At 52.4% G+C, this 21,263-nt stretch overlaps 1 protein-coding gene across 5 annotated transcripts in view; it reads right to left on the bottom strand.

Annotated features, from left to right (window-relative positions):
- The window catches only part of KIAA0586 (KIAA0586 ortholog), a 397,462-nt gene that overhangs the window by 165,919 nt on the left and 210,280 nt on the right, over window positions 1-21,263 (bottom strand). For all 5 annotated transcript variants that reach the window (XM_033951201.1, XM_033951204.1, XM_033951205.1 and 2 more), the window contains 3 exons: window positions 17,700-17,931; window positions 17,057-17,310; window positions 14,122-14,198 (listed from right to left, as the gene is read on the bottom strand). In XM_033951201.1, coding sequence (XP_033807092.1) covers window positions 14,122-14,198; window positions 17,057-17,310; window positions 17,700-17,931 — 563 coding nt within the window. The remainder of the gene's footprint in view (window positions 1-14,121; window positions 14,199-17,056; window positions 17,311-17,699; window positions 17,932-21,263) is intronic.

The raw sequence follows: 21,263 nt of genomic DNA, 5'->3' as shown, positions 1-21,263 counted from the left end.
AAGCCTGAGCTTCCTGGAGAAGAAGGGCGGTCTGAGTCAAGTTGGAAGGATACTCTCTTGGAGGGTGGTCCGGAGGGACCCGATGGAAATGAAGAGAGTATCCGTCCTTGATGATAGTAAGGACCCAGATGTCGGTTGTTATGGCCTCCCAGCGATGATAAAAATGATGGAGGCGCCCTCCGATGGGAAAAACAGGGGGAGGCAGAACGAGGTTGGTTATGCCCTCGACGAGACAGTCAAAAAGGCTGAGTGGTCTTAGGGACAGCAGGCGATTGAGACTTAGGCTGACCCTTTTGGGGAGGCTGACGCTTCGCCGGTTGCCTCGCAGGAGGAGTTTGCCTCGGCTGATAACGCCTCTGATAAATCAACGGCGGACGAGAAGGTCGAGACTGCTGAGGCTTCGGCTTCGGCCGAAGGATAGATTGGAAGGACTTTTCGTGGTCAGACAACTTCTTCGTGACAGTCTCGATGGATTCGTCAAAAAGATCCGCCCCAGCACACGGGACGTTCGCCAGGCGGTCCTGAAGATTCGGGTTCATATCAATGGTCCGCAACCAGGCCAACCGGCGCATCGCCACCGAGCAGGCCGCCGCTCGGGCGGAGAGCTCGAATGCATCATAGGCAGATTGCATTAACTGAAGCCGAAGTTGGGACAGCGAAGCAACCACTTCTTCAAACTCAAACCTAGCCTGGGATTCGATGTATGGTGTGAACTTCCGAAGCACAGGCAGAAAAAATTCCAAGTAGGCTGCAAAGTGGAAATTGTAATTCAGGACTCAAGACGCCATCATCGAATTCTGATAGATGCGTCAACCAAACTTATCCATGGTTCTGCCCTCGCGGCCCGGAGGCACTGAAGCATAGACCTGGCCAGGATGAGACCGCTTGAGCGAGGATTCGACCAGTAGGAACTGGTGAGAAAGCTGAGGACCCTCGAAGCCTTTATGATGCACCGTGCGGTATCGCGCATCCAATTTGCCAGGGACCGCAGGGATAGAGTAAGGAGACTCAAAGCATCGCATGAAGGTCTGGTCGAGGAGCTTGTGCAGGGGAAGCCGCAAGGACTCTGCTGGAGGACGAGGCAAGTGTATGGTATTGAGGTACTCCTTGGAATATCGAGACCCAGCATCGAGAGTAATGTCCATGTCATCCGCCATCTGCCTGAGGAACGATGAAAAGGACAGTTGGTCCGCCGTCGCCGGTCTGCGAGACGGACTAGAAGAAAAAGAGGCTTCAGGCTCCAGAGAGGCCTGCGAGCAACAGGACGAGTAGAAAACCTCGGTGTCCTCGAACTCCGGGCCCGGAGGAGGAGACCCAGTCTAAGCCGCATACCCCAACCGAGGCAATTTCTTCTGAGGCGAGACGGTCGAGTGCCGAGAGGAATGCTTCGAAGAATGTCTGGATCGATGCCCCTCCCGATGCCTGGAAGGGGATCGAGCCCGTCTGTGAGAAACTGGGTCAGACGCCTCCAAGGAGCAGATTGGACTCGATGCCGTCGATCGTAGAGGCGGCAGAGTCGGCGCCTCCCCCGACGCCACCCAGGTTTGATAGGGGGTTCGGAAGAACTCGTCCTGCTTCCTACTATGCCCAGGACTGGGTGGCCCCGAAGGTGGACGCCATACTGAGTCATGGGGCGGAGTAATCGGTTCCAAGGGAGGCAGGTCACTAAACGAGGCTTTCCTCGAGGGGATGGGCTCCAAGGGAGGCATATCACTAAGGGAGGCCCTCCTCGAGGGAATCGGTTCCAAAGGAGGTACAGCGCTAACGGAGGACCTCCTCGAGGACCCGGACACCGCTCGCCGCTCTTCCTCGCCGAGCAACGAGGTCGTGCGGCGAGGAGGAGGAGGAGGGGGCGGTCCGCCCCTCGAAGCTGAAGCTGGAAGGTCACCCTGGATGGTGGCAATCAGCCGAGGCCCCATGGTCTGCATGAGCTCCACGAACTGAGCCTCCAGGATGGACCGCAACGAAGCCGATATGGAGGGATCCGCACCAAAAGGGGGCCCTTCCGCACGGTCTCCGCGCTCCTTGGGTGCTGCGTGCTTCTGCTTGCCAGTCTTCGGCACCTTGAGCACCACTGGTGGAACAGTCGGGGTCGATACCTGCTCCGAGGAGACGGATGAAGGCAACGGCGCCGAAGTCGGGGCCGAAACCGGTGTGAACGATGCCGGCTTCAGGAGGCCCGAAGCAGCCGGGGAGGCAGAGGGCTTCGCCGAAGGAGTCGAAGCACCCGTCGATGTCGATGTCGAAGCTGCAGGATCCGATGAAGCTTCCATCTTGAAAATGGACTCCCACAGCAGACAGCGACGCTTAAATGCTCTCGCCGTCAGAGTGGAGCAAGGCCGGCACGATTTCGGGAAGTGATCCGGTCCCAGACACTGTAAGCAGCGTCGATGAGGGTCTGTGAGCGAAATTGCGCGCTGGCACTTGCTACACTTTTTAAAACCGGTAATCGGCCGGGACATAGGCCGGAAAAGCTCCGCCACAAGGTCGAAGGCGCGGGACCACAGCCACGCGGCCGACCCGGTATCGGAAGGAAAATTTTTTTTTTTTTTTTTTTAAAGAAATCAAAGAAAGAAATAAATGCACAGGAGAGCCAAAAGAACTCAACCCGCGGCAAAAAAGAAGGCAAAAAAGAGATTCAATGGGCGCAAATTGAAGATAGACTTCTCAGCTCCGCGGAAGAAAAAGAACTGAGGAGACACGCCCGGAGCATCGGGCGGCAAGGCACTGGCGCATGCGCGGTGCGGGCATCTCGAAACTTCTGAGTTTCTTCAAGCAAGACATGCTTGCAAGATGTCCGTATCGGGGCTCTGTCGGATGACATCACCCAATGGTGAGAATACCTGCCTGCTTGTCCTGGGATAAAACAGTGCTGTCTGAACTCAGAATCCTGAGTGCAATTATTGAGAATCGGGAGTAATAATAATAATAACTTTTTTCTTTTATACCGCCATAGCCAAAGGTCTTTATTCATCAGTATACAGTATAGTATTTTGACCCCTCCTATATTGAGTAGGCTATACAATTTGTTGTCCTTCTAATAGCTAACATGCATACATCCAGAATCTAGTCACTAGCTATCACTGCTGTGATCTCTTCAAGGCTGCTTTGAAGGCTGACCATGCAGCATATCATGGTCACTCATCAGAAGCTTGACCCAGAATTAAATAAAAGTTCACTGTATGGCAGTTTATTCATGTTATTCTATCAGAAAATTACAGTATTGGTTGAAAATTCTCCCAGATTTGAAAGAAGCAACATACATTGAAGAAAGAACATGTCACTGCAACATGGGAAAAGCTATGGGGTTAATAATTTAAAAAAAAAAGTCTAAAAAGTGTCCTAAATGGCTACTTGGATGATCAAAAAGCCTGATCGTCCAAGTACCCATAACCAAAGCTGGTTTTTAGATGTATCTAAAAACAGCTTAGGCCTTTTCCCTGCCTCTAGATGCACAGAGAGAAAAGAGGTGTGTTTAGAGGAGGGGAAAGGGCGGGCAGTAGGCGGGAGGTGTGCCGACCTACACCTAGGCGTACAACAGGTATAACCAAAACATCTACAGGTTGCCTAGTCGGCACTTAGACCTTTTTGACTTAGACGTAGTCAAACCAGGTCTAAGTGCCAAAAAAGGAGCCGCTGAGCTGATGGCCGCTGGCGCCATCAGTTCAGCGGCCCGGCAACCTACCCACCACAACCATCGCGGCAGGGGAGATGCCTCATCTCCCCTACCGTGATGCCATCACTCCTCTATTCGAACTGCTGCGACCTGCGGCAGGAGAGATGCCCTATCTGTCCTGCCGCGGGTCGCAGTAGTTCCGGTAGAGGAGTGATGGCATCGCGGTAGGGGAGATGAGACATTCTAACACATATAAAACAACTGGATCTTTATCCTGTAATTTCTCAACCCACTCATCAGGCAGGTCACACGTTGGATATGGCCCTAATATCAAAAACCACAAACAATATTTTGTCTTTAAATAATTGTTCTGCAGTTCCATGGTCTGACCACTTTTTAGTTTCACTAACATATAACTCCATTCATTGTACAAATAACTCAAAACATCAAATAATAAATTTCAGAAACTATAATAATGTTAACATAGAATCTATTCTCTCTTCATTTGAAATTGATTTAACAAAATCAAATTCTCTAGATGAATTAGTAAACTTATGGAATGTAGCTCTTTTAAAATTCTTAGAAAAAGTGGTCCCTCTTCAAACAAAGACAATTTCTAAACGTAAAATTCAAAATCCCTGGTTCTCATCAGAATTGAATCTAATAAAACAACAAGTACGATCTCTAGAACGTGCATGGAAAAAAAATAAAACCTCAACAAATTTACAATTATTCAAGGAACAAATTATATATTACAAATCAAAAATAAATCAAGCAAAAATGAAATATTATTCAGAGAAAATAACAAAGGCTAAAAATCCATCATTACTATATAAAATATTAAAAAGAATATCAATCTCAACTAGTAAGGAGAAATCAAATGAAAATAATAACACAATTACAGCACAAAAATTGGCAGATCACTTTACAGAAAAAATTAAAATAATAAGAAATTCTTTCGTAATAAATCAACAAGGTAATATTGATCCTGATCAGTTAAAAAATGATCTCTCAACCTCAAAATGCTCCAAATTTAAACTTCCAAGTCAAAAAGAAATTGAGACGACTATTAAATCTATCAATATTAAGAGCTCAAAGGCAGATCTTATTCCTCCATTCATTTTGAAGCAATATTTTCAAATTTTTGGACCATTTATTCATACCTTAATTACAGAAAGTTTGACCCAAAGTAAAGTACCAAAAGAATGGAAAAAATCAATAATTCGCCCAATTATTAAAGATAAAAATGCAAGTAATACTGATCCAACAAATTACAGGCCCATATCTAATATTCCTTTTTTGGCCAAGTTAACGGAAAAGATAGTTTTTAATCAAATATTAGATTTTGTGGAAAAAACTAACGTTCTCCACCCTAATCAAACAGGTTTTAGAGAACACCACAGTACGGAATTATCACTAGTTGGCTTAACTACTTCCATTCATTATTTTCTCGATCATCACAAAACTACTTTATTAATTTCACTAGATCTTACCGCAGCTTTTGATACAATTGATCATATACTTCTCATAAACTGACTTCAATCTATTGGGATCACGGATCAAATTCTTTCTTGGTTTAATTCTTACTTTACAGACCGTTCTTCTTCTGTTCTCTTTAAAGAATCTATATCTAATTGCACTTCAACCACTTTCGGTGTTCCTCAAGGGTCCATTCTTTCTCCATTACTATTTAATATCTTTCTAGCACCACTGCTCACACTGTGTCAATCTATAGGTTTTCAAGTTTTTGGATACGCAGACGATATTCAGCTTTTACATCCTGTAGATACTGATAATATATCAGAAAAGCACAGTTACTTACCGTAACAGGTGTTATCCAGGGACAGCAGGCATATATTCTCACATGTGGGTGACGTCATCTACGGAGCCCCGGCGCGGACAGCTTTTCAAGCAAACTTGATTAAAGTTTCAAGTTTGCACACTGCACCACGCATGTGCGTGCCTTCTCGCCCACTAGAGGGCGCATCCCACCTCGTGGTCCTCAGTTCCATAACTAGCAAGGAAGCCATCCCCGGGGAGGCGGGCGGGTTGTGAGAATATATGCCTGCTGTCCCTGGATAACACCTGTTACGGTAAGTAACTGTGCTTTATCCCAGGACAAGCAGGCATGATATTCTCACATGTGGGTGACCTCCAAGCCAACCAAACAAGGGCAGGTGGGAGGATGGCAATTTAGGAAAACAGATTTTGAAAAACTGACTGGCCAAACCGGCCGTCACTCCTGGATAAAGTGTCCAGACAGTAATGAGAGGTGAATGTATGAACCGAAGACCAAGTGGCAGCCTTACATATGTCCTCCATCGGAGTGGATCGGAGGAAAGCTATCGAAGCTGCCATCGCTCGGACCTTGTGCCCCGTGACTCGACCCGGGGGAGGAAGGCCAGCCTGAGCGTAGCAAAAGGAAATGCAAGCGGCCAACCAGTTAGACAGGGTGCGCTTGGAAACTGGATGCCCTAATCGATTGGGATCGAAGGACAAAAACAATTGAGGAACCTTCCGATGAGGCCTGGTGCGTTGAAGATAATATGCCAACGCCCTCTTACAGTCAAGCGTGTGAAGCGCCGTCTCGCCAGGATGGGAGTGGGGCTTCGGGAAGAACACAGGAAGGACAATGGACTGATTGAGGTGGAAGTCAGAAACAACTTTAGGTAAAAACTTAGGATGGGTGCGGAGAACCACCTTGTCGTGATGAAAGACAGTGAAAGGAGGGTCCGCAACCAAGGCTTGCAACTCCCCAATCCGCCTGGCGGAGGTGAGGGCAATTAGAAACACCGCCTTCCAAGTCAGAAATTTCAAGAGGGACTTGTTGAGTGGCTCAAACGGGGGTTTCATCAGTTGAGCCAGAACCACATTCAAATTCCACACGACAGACGGAGGCTTAAGAGGGGGACAAACCCTGAGTAACCCTTTCATGAAGCGTGTCACCAAGGGATGGAGTGACAGAGGGCGTCCCTCCAGAGGTTGGTGGAAAGCAGAAATCGCACTGAGATGAACCCGCACCGAAGTGGTTTTCAAGCCGGAGCGCGACAAATGAAACAAATATTCTAAAACCGAGGATACCGGAACTGATACCGGATCCAGGTGAAAAGACGAGCACCAGGTGGAAAACCTGGTCCATTTCTGCGCATAGCAAAGCCTCGTCGAGATCTTGCGGGAGGCTTCCAACACCTCCTTCACCGATTGAGACAGGTCCGGAGGAGTCAGGGAACAAGAAACCAGGCTGTCAGGTGCAATGACTGCAGATTGGGATGTAACATGGATCCTTGACTCTGAGACAGCAGAGAAGGAGAGACAGGCAGGGGAAGAGGCTCTCTGGCACTGAGCTGGAGCAGCAGGGAGAACCAGTGCTGACGCGGCCACCGAGGTGCTATGAGAATCATCGTGGCCGTGGACGATTTTAGGTGTACCAACGTTCGCATGATCAGAGGGAACGGAGGGAATGCATACAGGAACCTCCCTTCCCAGTCGAGTAGGAAGGCATCCGCTTCCAGACGGTCCTGCGAGTACATCCGAGAACAATATAGTGGTAGTTTGTGTGTCTCCGTAGAGGCAAACAGATCCACCTGTGGCGTTCCCCAGCGAGCGAAAACCTCGCGTAGAACTGCTGAGTGTAGAGTCCACTCGTGCGGTTGCAGAAGTCGACTCAGTTTGTCCGCCAGGCAATTCCGTTCTCCTTGGATGTAGACCGCCCGGAGGAAGATGTTCCGGGAGGCCGCCCACTCCCAGAGGCGAAGAGCTTCGGAGCAGAGGGGCCATGACCCCGTTCCTCCCTGCTTGTTCACATAATACATTGCCACCTGATTGTCCGTGCGGACGAGGACCACCTGGTCCTGCAATATGTGAACGAAGGCTCGAAGAGCTAGGAAGATGGCTCGCAGCTCTAGCACGTTGATATGACACTGACGGTCTTCTGTCGACCACAGGCCCTGCGTGCGAAGACCGTCGAGATGGGCTCCCCACGCGTACTCCGAGGAGTCCGTGGTCAGGACCTTGCGAAAAGGCGGAGTGCGAAACAATAGCCCCATGGACAGATTTGCAGAGTCTGTCCACCAACGCAGCGATTTCCGCAAGGGCGGAGTTACCGAAATGAGGCGAGACACCGGGTCGCACTCCTGACGCCACTGGGACGCGAGGGTCCACTGAGGGATCCTCAGATGTAGCCTCGCAAACGGCGTGACATGTACCGTCGAGGCCATATGGCCCAGCAGCATCATCATGCGCTTGGCCGACACCCTCGATAGTTGGGAGACCTGGCGGCTCATCCGTACCAAGGTTTCCAACCGCTGGGTCGGCAGGTAGGAGCGTAGGCGCACCGTGTCCAGCACCGCACCTATGAATTGAAGAGACTGCGACGGCCTCAGCTGAGACTTTGGAAAGTTTATCTCGAACCCGAGAGTTTGCAGGAAGGCAATAGACTGTCGGGTCGCTGAGATAACCCCCTCCCTGGTCGGGGCTTTGATGAGCCAATCGTCCAGGTAAGGGAACACATGGAGTCCACGTGACCTGAGGGCTGCTGCAACCACCACCATGCACTTCGTGAATACTCGTGGGGACGCGGCCAGGCCGAAGGGCAGTACCCTGTACTGGAGGTGGAGGTCCCCCACCTGGAATCGTAAGAATCTTCGACAGGCGGGGTGCACCGGAACATGGGTGTATGCTTCCTTCAGGTCGAGGGAGCACATCCAGTCCCCTTCCCCCAAGAGGGGGTACAAAACCGGGAGAGATAGCATTCGAAACTTCTCCCGGGCCAGGAATTTGTTGAGCTTCCTGAGGTCCAGTATGGGGCGCAGGTCCCCGGTCTTTTTTGGGACCAAAAAGTAGCGGGAGTAAAACCCCGTACCCCACTGGTCCTTGGGGACCGGCTCGACCGCCCGAAGCTTCAAGAGGGCTTTGGCTTCGGTTATAAGGGTCGTTAGCTGCGAACGGTTGCAGGGGACTAAACTTGGGGGACTGTCCGGCGGCGAGGACACAAAGTTGAGCGAGTAGCCCTCGGAGACGATCCGGAGCACCCAAGCGTCTGAGGTAATCCCGGTCCATGCCTCCCGGAAGGACCGAAGACGGCCCCCGATAGGAAGGGGTTCCTGTGAAAGTGCGGAGGGGAACCCGCCCCGTCCGCTCGGCCCGTCAAAAGGAAGGCGCGGGCTTAGAAGGGCCCTGCGCCTGGGCTTGGGCTTGTCCCCCTCTGCCTCGCTGAGACGGACGTCTCGGAGGCGGTCTCGAGAAAGCCGGGGTCGACTTCTGAGGGTATCGGCGCGGCGGAGGCCGAAAGGGTTTCTGCGGCGGGGGTCTAGGTTTGGGGCGGACCAGGGATGCTAGAGAGCGCTCCTGTTCCGACAAGCGTTTGGTCGCCGCATCCAATGACTCGTCGAATAACTCGGACCCCACACAAGGCAAGTCTGCCAGGCGTTCCTGCAGGTTTGGGTCCATGTCGAGGGTGCGAAGCCAGGCCAAGCGGCGCATGGCCACCGCGAGGGCCGACACCCTCGAAACCAGCTCAAAGGCGTCGTACACTGCGTGGAATAGGTACAACCGCAATTGAGACAGGTTGGACATAAACTTATCGAATCCTGCTCTTTGGGAGTCCGGTAACGAGTTTCGATATTGAGGAAGGTCCTTCACCATACCACGCAAATAGGAGGAAAAGGTGAAGGCGTAATTTAGAACCCTGGTGGCCATCAGGGAATTTGAATAGAGGCGACGGCCAAACTTGTCCAGGGTCCGTCCCTCCCTGCCTGGTGGAACCGCCGCAGAAACCCGTGAGGGCTGTGATTTTTTAAGAGCAGACTCCACCAGAAGAGACTGGTGCGAGAGCTGCGCCTTATCGAACCCTTTAGGGGGAATCGTCCTATACTTCGATTCCATTTTTGAAGGCACAGACGTGACTGTAAGAGGGTTTGACAAGTTATTCAGCCAGGTTTGCAGAAGGACACTGTTGAGAGGAAGTCTAGGCACCTCCCTAGGAAGAGTGGGGAGGTCCTGTTCCTCCAAAAATTCTTTGGAATACCGAGAGCCTACCATCAGGTCAATCCCCAGGGCTTGGGCCATGTCCTGAACGAAGGATGAAAATGAGGACGGCCTAGCCTGGGGAGACGGGGTTCTCGACCGCCCCACCGAGGAGAGGGGGGAGGCCTCATGGGAATAATGAGGATCCCTAACCGATCCCGAATCCCAGGATCCCCTCTCGAGGGCCCTCGAGGGGGAAGGGGAAGTTATCCTCCTCGCAGAGCCCTTGGGTGAGGACCCAGGGGTTCGTGGGACACTCTCCCGTTTCCTCGGCGAGGCGGGCCGGGAAGACTTCCCATGAGGTGAGCGGAGGAGCCTCGGGTTGTCGAGGCGCAACTCCGACACCTGCAGCGCCTCGCCCCCGAACGACGAGGAGCGGTCGCGCCGAGGCGAGCCTCGGGGTCGCTTAGACTTCCTCGATCGACGCCCCGTCCGAGGTCGCGTCGAGGGCTAGGCGTGTCTGGAAGACCCGGAGGAAGAGGAGGAAAGACGGCGCACTCTGCGCAACTTTTCCTTGGGCCTTACACTTCGCTCAGGGGGTTCCCCCGAGGTCGAGGTCCGGGGCGGGGCCGAGACCGAGGCGAACGGGGCCACCGTACCCGAGACCGAGGTCGCCGAGGTCGGGGCTCCCGAGGGAGCCGAGGCCGGGGCCTCCGAGACCGAAGGCGCTCCGACCGAGGTCGAGGCCGCCGGAACCGCAGCACGCTGCAACACTTCCAGGGCTCCCGACAGCTCCGATGAGATCAGAGCTCGGAGGAGATCCTGGAAGGCCGGAATCCCCACGAAGGTGGGGAGTTCCGAGTCCGGGGCACACTCCCTGGAGGGCGACCTCGGTTTCGAGTATTCCCTCGGGGTGTGCGGAGTCGAGGTCCGATGCGGGGCCGGGGTCGACCCACCCGCCTTGGCCTGACTCGAGGATGGCTTCTTTGCTGAAGGGGATGGAACAGAGGACTTACCCGAAGCTTGCTTCACTGACGACGCCTTCGAGGAAGAGGGCCGAGGCGAGGCCGCGGCCCCCGAGGACGCCGAGGCCGAGGTCAAGGCCGGGGCCGAAGCCGAGGCCGACGTCGAGGCCTTAGGTGCGTCGACGGCGAACAATTCGGCCATTCTTGCCTTACGGCGACGGAGGGCCCTGTTTTGGAAGGTAGCACAGCGATCACACGAGTCTGTCGGATGTTCGGGCCCAAGACAGACAATGCACCACCGGTGAGGGTCGGTGATGGAAAGCAACCTTTCACACCGGCTGCACTTTTTGAATCCCGTAACAGGACGGGACATCCACGAAGAAAAAGAAGAAGGCCGGGAACGTACCGACGTCCCGCGGCCACGGATTCCGGGAGCCCCCGGAGTCCGATGAAAAACGAAAGACTTTTTTTTTTTTTTTTTGAAAAGAACCGAAAGGAAAAACAGCACCGCGAACTAATTCGAAGGGAAAACAAACTAAACGCGGCAGCTAGAAGGCAAAAACACTGGAGCTCAGATCCACAGGGCTTTCTTGCTCCGCGGAAAAATTTGAACTGAGGACCACGAGGTGGGATGCGCCCTCTAGTGGGCGAGAAGGCACGCACATGCGTGGTGCAGTGTGCAAACTTGAAACTTTAATCAAGTTTGCTTGAAAAGCTGTCCGCGCCGGGGCTCCGTAGATGACGTCACCCACATGTGAGAATATCATGCCTGCTTGTCCTGGGATAATACATGAGATCAGTAAGAAACTCGATCAAATTCAACATTGGCTAAACTCTAATAAACTGGCCCTTAATATAAAAAAAACAAATTTGATGAACTTTCCATGGAAGGAAAATCCCACACTTATCACCCCTATTACCATAAGAAATATTCCATTACAGATAGTTAACAAAACGAAAATATTAGGAGTAATTATTGATTCTAAATTAAACTTTCATGACCATATAAGTCATATTGTTAAAACTTCATTCTATAGATTACGACAAATTAGATCCATCTCAAAATTTCTGAATGCACAATCTTTAAATATCCTTATCCACTCATTAGTCATATCAAAAATAGATTATTGTAATTCTCTTTTTAGAGGTATTGCATTAAATGAAATTAAACGTTTACAAATCATACAGAATGTCTCTATAAAACTTATTACTAAATCTAAAAAATTTGATCATGTCACTCCCCTACTAGAAAAGGCACATTGGCTCCCTGTCATCCATAGAATAACTTATAAAATCTGTTTACTTACATTTAAAACACTACTATATAAGACACCTGCTTTTATTCATAAACTTTTAATACCTTACCATCCAATTAGAACATTAAGATCAATTGATCAAAACCTATTAACAGTACCTTCATTGAAATTGATTAATACCAGGCGGCAATTTATATTTTCCGTAACAGCCCCTCAAACCTGGAATGCTCTTCCAATTTTTATACGGAACGAGCAAGATTTGGTAAAATTTAAATCATTATTAAAAACATTTCTTTTTAATGACGCTTTTAACTCTTGATTTTTATTTATTGTTTCTCCTAATGTGTTTTCCTATGTTTAATCTTTTATTTGACGAATGTATTTCTTAACCCTATTTTTACCCAATGTAGTATAATAAGTTTAAACCTTTATAAGCATTGTGATTCCCAACAGTTTGTTTTGTATGTTTGTTTGTTATCTTTTAACTAAATTTGATTTGTACATCGCTTTGAATTAGAGAAAGCGATTAATCAAGAAAAATTAATAAACTTGTAAACTTGTATCTCTCCTGCCGCGATCCATCACCCCCCCCTCGCAATTAACATCGGGCCAGGAGAGAGCCCAAGCTCTCCTGGCCCGCGGCGGACCCCCAACTCGAGTGGGCTAGGAGAGAGCCCAGGCTCTCCTGGCCCCGGCGACCCCCCCGACTGGATTGGGCCAGGAGGGAGCCCAAGCCCCCCTGGCCCCGGCGACCCCCTACCCCTCACTACAATACGGGCAGGAGGGATCCCAGGCCCTCCTGCCCTCGACGTAACCCCCCTCCCCCCAACGAACGCCCCCCCAGAACCCCCGATCGCCCCCAGCCGACCCGTGACCCCCAGGCCGACCCCATGATGCCCCCACCCCCACCCCCTTCCCTTTGTTAAAGTTGGCCGGACAGACGGGTGCCAAACCTGCCCGTCCGGCAGGCAGCCGACGCCAGAATGGGGCTGGATTGACCTAAGGCTCCCGGGCCTATTCTGATTGGCCCAGGTGCGTTAGGCCCCACCTATGGGCAGGGCTTTGGGACGGCTGGGCCAATCCGGCCCCATTCTGGTGTCAGCTGCCTGCCGGACGGGTGGGTTTGGCACCCGTCTGACCGGCCAACTTTAACAAAGGTACGGGGAAGGGGGGTGGGGGTGGGGGTGTCATCCGGGGGGGTCGCGGGTCGGCTGGGGGGGGCGATCGGGGGTTCTGGGGGGGGGGGGGCTTTCGTTGGGGGAAGGGGGTTGCATCAAGGGCAGGAGGGCCTGGGATCAACCTGCCCGTATTGTAGTGGGGGGTGGGGGGTCGCCGGGGCCAGGGGGGCTTGGGCTCCCTCCTGGCCCAATCCAGTCGGGGGGGGTCGCCGGGGCCAGGACAGCCTGGGCTCTCTCCTGGCCCACTCGGGTCGGGGGTCGCCGCGGGCCAGGAGGGCTTGGGCTCCCTCCTGGCCATATCAAGTCGGGGGGGGCACGATCGCCGGGGCAAGAGGGCTTGGGCTCCCTCTTGCCCCAATGTTGTCGGGGGGGGGGGGGGGGGCTGGCGGTTCGACATGGCAGGAGGGCTTGGGCACCCTCCCTGCCTGGATCGTTGGGGGGGGGATTTTGTAACCGGTGTTGTTTTTGACAGACACCGGTTACAGAATCCAGCTTTTAGGCGAAGGACTGGCTCCTCCTTCGCCTAAAAGCCCTTCTGTTGGACGTTTGGGGCTTAGGCGGTTTTTTGTTTCATTATGGCTAAAAAGTGTAGACGTCGGTGGGTGTACTTTTAGACATAGTGGTGATTGGGCGTTTAGGCAGAGACAGGCCATAATCAAAACAAGGACGTTTGTTTTGGTTATGGACACTTTCCCTGCTTCTGCTTTGAACGTTTAAGGACTTAGGCCAAAAGGGGACTTAGACGGTTTTTTTGATTATGCCCCTCCACGTAAATAAGAGAAGCAGGATTCTGTGTAAAATGGCATCAGAAGAAAGGTCTTAATGTATTTACTTGTTTTCGGCTCTTGAAAAAAATTGTAAGGTTAGACTTAATTTAGCTGTTCAAGTCCATGTGCATTAGATGCAAGCAGAATGTAGTTTTTCTGAAATTAATGTTTTTACTCTGCTCCTTGTGTGTTGGGTTTCTATACTGCATTTAGATGTTTTCTTCCCATGGACATTTAATATGAGCAGGCTTACACCATGGACATATATAAGAGGTTAGCAGGTCTACTATGGTATCTTCAAAACTTTATATCTGCAGAAACAGTTTTCATTTTCTGGGCAGTCAAGCAAACTAAAGGCTACTTGGGCTTACTTACCATTTCATGGGTATCCTGCAGAGTGCTAGATAAACTATCACGAATCTGATCAAAAGCAAGTCCTTCTTCTGCCACAGCTGAAAAGGAAAAATAAAGCCATCTCTATAATGAAAAATTAAAATCCCTAATAACGAGGGTAGGAAAATATCACCCCAGTCTATGGCGTATCATATTACACAGAAGTTTTACAATTTGCCCAGACTCTAACCCCCACACAATTTAAATCAATAAATAAAACTAAAAGATGAGTATTCTGCTTTAAAAGATTGTTTTGAAAAACATAATAAAAATGTTATATATCAAAAATAAGAAAGCAAAAATACATTAAAAATATTCTATTGGATTGGCGATGAAGGTGGAGTTATTGGTAAGAATTATTGATGACAATTACCGTATTTTCGCGGATATAACGCGCACCATTGTAAAACGCGCACAGGGGTATAGCGCGCAGAAATCACGATGATATGTACAAAAACTTTTCTATACCGCGCTCAGGCATATAACGCGCATGCTGCCCGACTCTCCTCTGGCCACCCCGACTCTCCTTTCGCCCTCCCCGACTCTCATCTGGTTGCCCCGACTCACCCTGACTTTCGGTGCACTGCCCCGACTCTCCTCTGGTTGCCCCGACTCACCCTGACTTTCGGTGCACTGCCCCGACTCTCCTCTGGTTGCCCCGACTCACCGTTCACCCGCCCTGACTTTCGGTGCACTGCCCCGCCTCTCCGTGCCTGTCCCCCTTGAAGTCCTGTCCCCCCTTGAAGGTCTGCCTGTCCCCCCTTGAAGTCCTGTCCCCATCCTGAAAGCCTGATGCCCCCCCTCGACGTCCGATTCTTCTCCCCCCTCGGCAGGACCACTCGCACCCCCACCCCGAAGGACCGCCGACTCCCCGACAATATTGGGCCAGGAGGGAGCCCAAATCCTCCTGGCCACGGCGACCCCCTAACCCCACCCCGCACTACATTACGGGCAGGAGGGATCCCAGGCCCTCCTGCCCTCGACGCAAACCCCCTCCCCCCAACGACCGCCCCCCCCCAAGAACCTCCGCCCGTCCCCCAGCCGACCCGCGACCCCCCTGGCCGACCCCCACGACACCCCCACCCGCCTTCCCCGTACTTTGTGTAGTTGGGCCAGAAGGGAGCCCAAACCCTCCTGGCCACGGCGACCCCCTAACCCCACCCCGCACTACATTACGGGCAGGAGGGATCCCAGGCCCTCCTGCCCTCGACGCAAACCCCCCTCCCTCCAACGACCGCCCCCCCCCCCAAGAACCTCCGACCGACCCGCGACCCCCCTGGCCGACCCCCCCACCCCCCTTCCCCGTACCTTTGGAAGTTGGCCGGACAGACGGGAGCCAAACCCGCCTGTCCGGCAGGCAGCCAACAAAGGAATGAGGCCGGATTGGCCCATCCGTCCTAAAGCTCCGCCTACTGGTGGGGCCTAAGGCGCGTGGGCCAATCAGAATAGGCCCTGGAGCCTTAGGTCCCACCTGGGGGCGCGGCCTGAGGCACATGGGCCAAACCCGACCATGTGTCTCAGGCCGCGCCCCCAGGTGGGACCTAAGGCTCCAGGGCCTATTCTGATTGGCCCACGCGCCTTAGGCCCCACCAGTAGGCGGAGCTTTAGGACGGATGGGCCAATCCGGCCTCATTCCTTCGTTGGCTGCCTGCCGGACAGGCGGGTTTGGCTCCCGTCTGTCCGGCCAACTTCCAAAGGTACGGGGAAGGGGGGTGGGGGGGTCGGCCAGGGGGGTCGCGGGTCGGTCGGAGGTTCTTGGGGGGGGGGCGGTCGTTGGAGGGAGGGGGGTTTGCGTCGAGGGCAGGAGGGCCTGGGATCCCTCCTGCCCGTAATGTAGTGCGGGGTGGGGTTAGGGGGTCGCCGTGGCCAGGAGGGTTTGGGCTCCCTTCTGGCCCAACTACACAAAGTACGGGGAAGGCGGGTGGGGGTGTCGTGGGGGTCGGCCAGGGGGGTCGCGGGTCGGCTGGGGGACGGGCGGAGGTTCTTGGGGGGGGGCGGTCATTGGGGGGAGGGGGTTTGCGTCGAGGGCAGGAGGGCCTGGGATCCCTCCTGCCCGTAATGTAGTGCGGGGTGGGGTTAGGGGGTCGCCGTGGCCAGGAGGGTTTGGGCTCCCTCCTGGCCCGATATTGTTGGGGAGTCGGCGGTCCTTCGGGGTGAGGGTGCGAGTGGTCCTGCCGGGGGGGGGATGTATCGGACGTCGGGGAGTCGGCCGGGCAAGAGGGCTTGGGCTCCCTCTTGCTCCGATCGTGGATGCGGGTGCGGGTGGGAGCGCGTGCGAGCGGTCGTTCGGGGTGGGGGTGCGAGCGGTCCTGCTGGGGGGGTGAATCGGGCGTCGGGCGGGGTGGGAACTATGTTTAAAAACTTTTGTATACCGCGCTCAGGCATATAACGCGCGAGGGGTATGCGCGGTACGTAAAATCACGTATAACGCGCGCGTTATATCCGCGAAAATACGGTACATCCACCGTTGAGCATCACTTCTGAGGTCCTTTAAAAAAACATTGATTTTTACACTGAGAGAGGATTTAAGCAGCTTACATACAAGACCCTGACACATCCCTACCTCCTTCATAGAAACATAGAAGCACAGAAAAATGCAGCTTGTGTTGGTAACAGGAAGCCTGTGCTGAGGGAAGGGCAGGAATGCATCAGGGCCTTAAGCGTTTGCAATGGCTCAGAGGCCCCATGCTTACTTTTATCTTTGCTTCCACTCACGATATGCTATTTGCTCTGTCGTCATGGTCCATCAGTGCATGTCTGAATGCCAGACTGACTTTGGAAGAGGTGGATTGCCATATGACTAAACAAGCTGAGTGCACATTTATTAGACTCCAATGCCAACCTTTCCACACATAACCATGTCTACTATTGATGAGACCATAACTCAGTAACACAGATGCCTATAAGGAAATTATACCTCGTGCAACCACCATCTGACCAAAACTGTACAAGACTTCCCCTTCTGAGATGGGTCTGTCTGCTGTGTCTGTTTCGGTGACTGTATATGTTGAGCTGGTGCTTTCTTCTGATGAGCTGGAGCTTGGAGAAGGCACAGGCACGGGTGATGGAGTCCGTGGCCCAGGCAAAACAGAAACTAAAGATCTCTCTGGCTCAGGAGAGGATCGTGAGATTAAGCTCTCTGCTTCTTCTTCTTTTGCCACTGACATCACACTAAAATGGAAAAGATAATGTATGTGGTATAATGTACACTTTAAGCCAGGCTGGAATACAAAAATCACTTTCCAATACCTGTCCAACATTCTGAGAAAATGTGGTGAGGACAGGAATAACAGTATTAAACTATAAGACAGAACTACTGACATCAAAATTCAAATCTCTTATGCCCACAGTGTGACCTTATGCCAAGCCACTCTTTTTTCCTGTACACAGCAGCATGCTTTCCTAATCTCAGATAACACATTATCCATCTCAGAGGCAGATACAATACATATACAGGACTGCTGTATGAACTATGCAGTACCTGAAAAGACTATTTAAATTTACTGACATTACATTTCTACAGATGTACTGAGGAAGCAGAACAGATTTTCACTACTCACATAGCTCGTGGGAATGGAGTTTTCTCATTATCAGAGTTGGGGTTTTCTTCCTCTAGGGGTAGTTCTGTGTCTCCCCATGGGTTGACATGTTTTGGGCTAAGCATCTTGTTTTTCTCAGAGATGTGCTCGAATGCATGGGGGCTTGGTGTATCTACTCGTGGTGGTGATGCCACAATAGAAGGTGTGGGTGTAACAATAGGACTTGTGACTTCTGGAATCTTAAATCCTATGACTTAAAAATAGTAAAAAAAAAAAAAAATAATTACAATACAACAACAACAATTTATTATTTCTATAGCACTACGAGGAACATGTAGCATTGTACATTGAACATGCAAGAGATGATCCCTGCTCAGAAGAGCTTACAATCTAATTATTACAGACACACAGAGGGGGCTAAAAGATGGTAAGGAACTATTAAGGGAATGACAGATATATAGATATAGATATATATATATATACAGTGGTGCCTCACACAACGAACTTAATTGGTTCCAGGAGCAAGTTTGTTATGCGAAACGTTCGTTATGTGAAACGCGTTTTCCCATAAGAATACATGTAAAAAAAAATAATTCGTTCTGCAGCATAAAATATGCTAAGATGACATAAAAAAAGATAAATTTTTGGTTATTATTTTTATTTAGATACATCTAAAAACATAATTGTTTTTTAAAACAACACACATTTTTTAAATTTAAAGACAGACTAAGTAGAGTCTAATTTTACAGTGAGAGAGGGCAGAGTCTCAGCGGCAAAAAACTGGGACTTAACTGTTCATTTTTTTTTTTTTTTCTACCGTGTTTCCCCGATGATAAGGCAGGGCCATCAAATAAGACAGCCCCCCCTTTTTAGAAAAAAATGTAAAATAAGGCACCCCCCCGCAAATAAGCCACCCACCGATACCTGCGCTTACCCGAATCGGGTGGTACGGTGGGTGACTCCGTGTGGTCCCTGGCACCCCCGACACGATCGGGGCAAGAGGGAGCTCAAGCCCTCTTGCCCCCCCGACTCCCCGACACGATCGGGGCAAGAGGGAGCCCAAGCCCTCTTGCCCCCCGACTCCCCGACACGATCGGGGCAAGAGGGGGCCCCAGCCCTCTTGCCCCCCCGACTCCCCGACACGATCGGGGCAAGAGGGAGCCCAAGCCCTCTTGCCCCCCCCCCGACCCCCCGACACGATCGGGGCAAGAGGGAGCCCAAGCCCTCTTGCCCCCCGACTCCCTGACACGATCGGGGCAAGAGGGAGCCCAAGCCCTCTTGCCCCCCCCCGACTCCCCGACACGATCGGGGCAAGAGGGAGCCCAAGCCCTCTTGCCCCCCCGACTCCCCGACACGATCGGGGCAAGAGGGAGCCCAAGCCCTCTTGCCCCCCCCCGACTCCCCGACACGATCGGGGCAAGAGGGAGCCCAAGCCCTCTTGCCCCCCCGACTCCCCGACACGATCGGGGCAAGAGGGAGCCCAAGCCCTCTTGCCCCCCCGACTCCCCGACACGATCGGGGCAAGAGGGAGCCCAAGCCCTCTTGCCCCCCCCCGACTCCCCGACACGATCGGGGCAAGAGGGAGCCCAAGCCCTCTTGCCCCGCCGATTCCCCAACTCCCCGACACGATCGGGCCAGGAGGGAGCCCAAGTCCTCCTGGCCACGGCGACCCCCTAACCCCACCCTGCACTACATTACGGGCAGGAGGGATCCCAGGCCCTCCTGCCCTCGACGCAAACCCCCCCTCCCCCCAACGACCGCCCCCCCCAAGAACCTCCGACCGCCCCCCCAGCCGACCCGCGACCCCCCTGGCCGACCCCCACGACACCCCCAACCCCCTTCCCCGTACCTTTCTGTAGTTGGCCGGACAGACGGGAGCCAAACCCGCCTGTCCGGCAGGCAGCCAACGACGGAATGAGGCCGGATTGGCCCATCCGTCCCAAAGCTCCGCCTACTGGTGGGGCCTAAGGCGCCTGGGCCAATCAGAATAGGCCCGGGAGCCTTAGGTCCCTCCTGGGGGCAGGGCCTGAGGCACATGGTCGGGTTGGGCCCATGTGCCTCAGGCCCCGCCCCCAGGAGGGACCTAAGGCTCCCGGGCCTATTCCGCTTGGCCCAGGCGCCTTAGGCCCCACCAGTAGGCGGAGCTTTGGGACGGATGGGCCAATCCGGCCTCACTCCGTCGTTGGCTGCCTGCCGGACAGGCGGGTTTGGCTCCTGTCTGTCCGGCCAACTACAGAAAGGTACGGGGAAGGGGGTTGGGGGTGTCGTGGGGGTCGGCCAGGGGGGTCGCGGGTCGGCTGGGGGGCGGTCGGAGGTTCTTGGGGGGGGCGGTCGTTGGGGGGAGGGGAGGTTTGCGTCGAGGGCAGGAGGGCCTGGGATCCCTCCTGCCCGTAATGTAGTGCAGGGTGGGGTTAGGGGGTCGCCGTGGCCAGGAGGACTTGGGCTCCCTCCTGGCCCGATCGTGTCGGGGAGTCGGGGGGGCAAGAGGGCTTGGGCTCCCTCTTGCCCCGATCGTGTCGGGGAGTCGGGGGGGCAAGAGGGCTTGAGCTCCCTCTTGCCCCGATCGTGTCGGGGAGTCGGGGGGGCAAGAGGGCTTGGGCTCCCTCTTGCCCCGATCGTGTCGGGGAGTCGGGGGGGCAAGAGGGCTTGAGCTCCCTCTTGCCCCGATCGTGTCGGGGAGTCGGGGGGGCAAGAGGGAGCCAGGCGGAGAGAGGGCAGTTAAGCGCAGTGCCTGCGCGGAAGGATGCAGCTCGGGCGACTTCGTTGTGTGAAACGAAGTTCGTTGTACGAATCAAGACATAAAGTTCGTTGTGCGCAGCGTTCGCTGTGCGAGGCGTCCGTTATGCGAGGCACCACTGTATATATATATACACACACACACAAAGAACATTTTTTATAAACATCAAAGTGTCATCAATTTGAGCCAATAAACTTAATATTTAAAAAAATATTCTTTAAAGTAATGGCTGCAAACAATATGTAAGATAACAGACCATACAGTTCAAAAGTTAAGGTTTTCCTGAAAAAGCTTTGTGTATAATGTACAAACCCTTGCAGTACTTACTAAACTCAAGACCAGAGATAGTTGTTTAGTAGTCATACAAATTTCTTTACCTTGTTGATTAGATCAAACACCTGAGTTTATGCTACCGTGTCAGCAGATGGAGAGAGGGCCACAAAAGCAGTATCTTAATGTCAAATGTCAATAGACTGGAGCCAAAATCCCCAAGAAAACTATCAAACTTTAAATGGAAGAAAATCAGAATATTTTCTCCATCTCCAGTTTTCAATAGAGAAGAGAGGAAGAAATAGAGACATTGAATAAGATCAATCAGAGGAACAAAGTCAACACAAATTTTGATTGCTCAAGAAGATTCTAGACTGACCTAGCAGAATTCAAGGAAAGAAAATTAATGGTAAAGACAAAATTTCTGCTTCTTTATCATCTTGCTAGACTAGTCCAGACATGTAGGAAGCACCCAAACTCTTCTATTCTGAGAGTGCCTGCCCCATAGTAAGCCTCTTCCTTGGCTTGCATATCTACAATAATTTGGAGTATAGTACTCCCCTGAAATTTGCGGGGGT

This window comes from Geotrypetes seraphini, chromosome 7, assembly GCF_902459505.1.
Source record: "Geotrypetes seraphini chromosome 7, aGeoSer1.1, whole genome shotgun sequence".
In the NCBI taxonomy this organism is placed as follows: domain Eukaryota; kingdom Metazoa; phylum Chordata; class Amphibia; order Gymnophiona; family Dermophiidae; genus Geotrypetes; species Geotrypetes seraphini.
Note: the sequence above shows the minus strand (reverse complement) of the source record. Positions and strands in the feature narration are given on the sequence as shown.